Below are 2,500 nucleotides of genomic sequence, written 5' to 3' on the forward strand. Positions count from 1 at the left end.
ATTCACCCGTTCAGGCCCACATTCACACACCGACGGCGGAGTCAACCATGCGAGGCGACAGCCAGCTCGTCGGGAGCAGTTAGGGTGAGGTGCCTTGCTCAGGGACACCTTGACAATCAGCTAGGAGGAGCCGGGGGTCGAACTAGCCACCTTGCAGTTACCAGCCAACCCCCTCTCCCTCCTGAGCGACTGCCTCCTTCTAGTCCTCACTAACTCGCCCATCCATCCACCCATCCATCCATGCAGGGTCTTTACCGGCTCATTCCTGGCCAGGGTTGCGTGGGGCTGGAGCCTATCCCAGCGTACTGTGGGCCTGAGTCGAGGAGACACAATGAATAGGCAGCCCCGCACATTGCAGTGTCACTTGAGTCATTCATCAAGACATGCAGTTCACACGTGTGGTCTGGGGGCCAGCAGGCCGACAATTATAGCAGCGCATGGGGGGGGGGGGGGGGGGGGGGGGGGGGGGGGGGGGGGCCGGCAGAGCCTGGGCTCTGAAAGGGGCGGAGTTATACCATGTTTCCTGTTTGGTTTTTGTGGAGATTTATACTGAAGGGAATCGTTAGCGCAAGTGGATGAGCCTTCAGAAGGGGAGTTTAATTAGTGTGCATCTACAGGGGCCAGTCGACACGGTGTGGATTTGAAGCCTTTACAGACATTTGTTTGTGTTAACCAATGGCCTGCTTAAGGATCCTCCCCTGTAGCCACATGATTGGCCGAAACAAATATGCAGCGAAAGAAAGTGAAACGCCCGGTTGGCCCAGATTTGAGCTGTTCTGCTGTCAGACTTCACTAGGGTCTTCACTCTCTCACCTTCGTCATACTTCACAGACTCAACACACGGTGAATCCTTTTCTGGATTCATTGTCAGACAGGAGCTGGATAATACATACTGGTGTCTTAATTATATATTCTGAAATAATACATTGGCCGGCGTCTCACGGTTTGGTGGCGCAAAATATGTTTTGTTTCGCACTCGTGTCATTCAGAATAAGCGACTCAAAGAAGAGTTTGCTTCGGTTGGAAAGCTGCAGGAATGTCAAGTAAAATATGAAACTATACTTTGGTGCGGAACTATGCCCTCTACTCTATGGATGACTTTGTGTGTTTCGGTATCTGTATTTAATTTTCATTGATTCAGAGTGTAGTTTGCATCTGGTAGCTAGTTATCTGTCCACATGGTGTCCACACTAGAACTCTAACATCGTATTGCACTCTGAAATATTGGATTGTATCTAGGACGATGTGAGCACGATCCAATCAGGGAATGTTTATTGGCAGGTAATGCCCTCATCACACCTGTACTGAAACGACAAGTAGGCTATCAGTGCTTCTGGCTCCCAGAGAGAATTGGATGGTATAAGGAGATGCGTGGGAACAAGAGCAGACTGTAGGATACATTTTCTATGTCCAATTCTGTGCATGATTCTGCACATTTCCATGTGCTTTGTCCTCGTGTTCTATCACGACCAGGATCTCCTTGAGACACTGTCTGGAGAGAAGAAGCGCCTGCCTCTGAGATTGGGGGATATTTAAGGAACAGAGAGCAGGGATTTGGCCGGTGAGCAAGAAAAACAATTGATTGATGCCGCGCTGCCCTGGAAGGAGGACAGCAGCTCTCTGAAAAGAGGCACACTAGACTCGCAGAGATGCTGTCTGGCAGAAAAGAGAGGAGATCGATGACATCCTTTTTATCGAGATCGATGACCCATCTCGCCGAGACGAAATAAACTCCTCCAGATATAAAATGAAAGCATTAGCGGGCCGAAGAAGGGAGAGTAGGACACACAGGAAGACTGGGAGCTAGCTCGGCAATTCTTTGAGGAAGGCCGAGTTAAAGCGTAAGAGGGTGAGAATGAAAATGGAGAGCATCCGGACTATGCCCGACCAGAGAGAAAGCCACAGGTGTCAGTAACACAAGGATAGGTAACGTTTGAAAGATCAAGGCTGCAGCTGGCCCCTTTATCCTAGTCTCTGTTTGGCCAATGCTGTGGTGAGAAGGGGCATGTTCACACAGGCTAATAGGAAATAACCTAAGGATTTCCTCAACCAATGAATTGGATGAAAGTGCCAACCACTGCCCCACTACACACCCGCAACATGGGGTCAAATCTCACAGCAGGCATGAAACTGAGGAGCATTTCGCCTTCCAGGGACGAGTATGGAAAACTGCTACTGTTCCACCTCCAACGTCTAGAGAAACCCCCAGTGGAGCGTCCGCTACTCTGACCAGGCGAGCGTGTCGGGTCTGAACCCCTGCAGTAGAACGCGTGTGCGGTGGAGATGTGCAGTAAGAGCGTCAACACGCGTGTCCAAGCCCCCGCGGTTAAAGCAAAGGAGGTCTGTGTTTGAGTCACACGGTGCTTCCCCGCTCTCTGCTCTCACCGTGGGCGAAGGCGTCGCGCACATCCCCCCCCACGCCGGCGAGGGAGTCCTGAGGGGCGTGGTGGGGGTGCGTCAGGGGAGGGGAGGGGCCCGGCGAGCGAGTGGCCACTGGGAT

General features: G+C 51.9%; 1 protein-coding gene across 6 annotated transcripts in view; it reads right to left on the minus strand.

Moving 5' to 3' along the window:
- The window catches only part of dtnba (dystrobrevin, beta a), a 27,676-nt gene that overhangs the window by 3,681 nt on the left and 21,495 nt on the right, over positions 1 to 2,500 (minus strand). For 4 of the 6 annotated variants that reach the window (XR_003974364.1, XR_003974362.1, XR_003974365.1 and 1 more), the window contains 2 exons: positions 2,386 to 2,500; positions 256 to 313 (listed from right to left, as the gene is read on the minus strand). The exon at positions 2,386 to 2,500 is cut by the window's right edge and continues 42 nt beyond it. Coding sequence is in view for 2 of the 6 variants with exons in the window: in XM_030345883.1 (XP_030201743.1) it covers positions 2,386 to 2,500 (115 nt within the window). In the remaining 4 variants the exon portion in view is untranslated. The remainder of the gene's footprint in view (positions 1 to 255; positions 314 to 2,385) is intronic. The other 2 variants (XM_030345883.1, XM_030345884.1) reach the window with 1 other exon arrangement.

Source organism: Gadus morhua, chromosome 21 (genome assembly GCF_902167405.1).
Source record: "Gadus morhua chromosome 21, gadMor3.0, whole genome shotgun sequence".
In the NCBI taxonomy this organism is placed as follows: Eukaryota; Metazoa; Chordata; class Actinopteri; order Gadiformes; family Gadidae; genus Gadus; species Gadus morhua.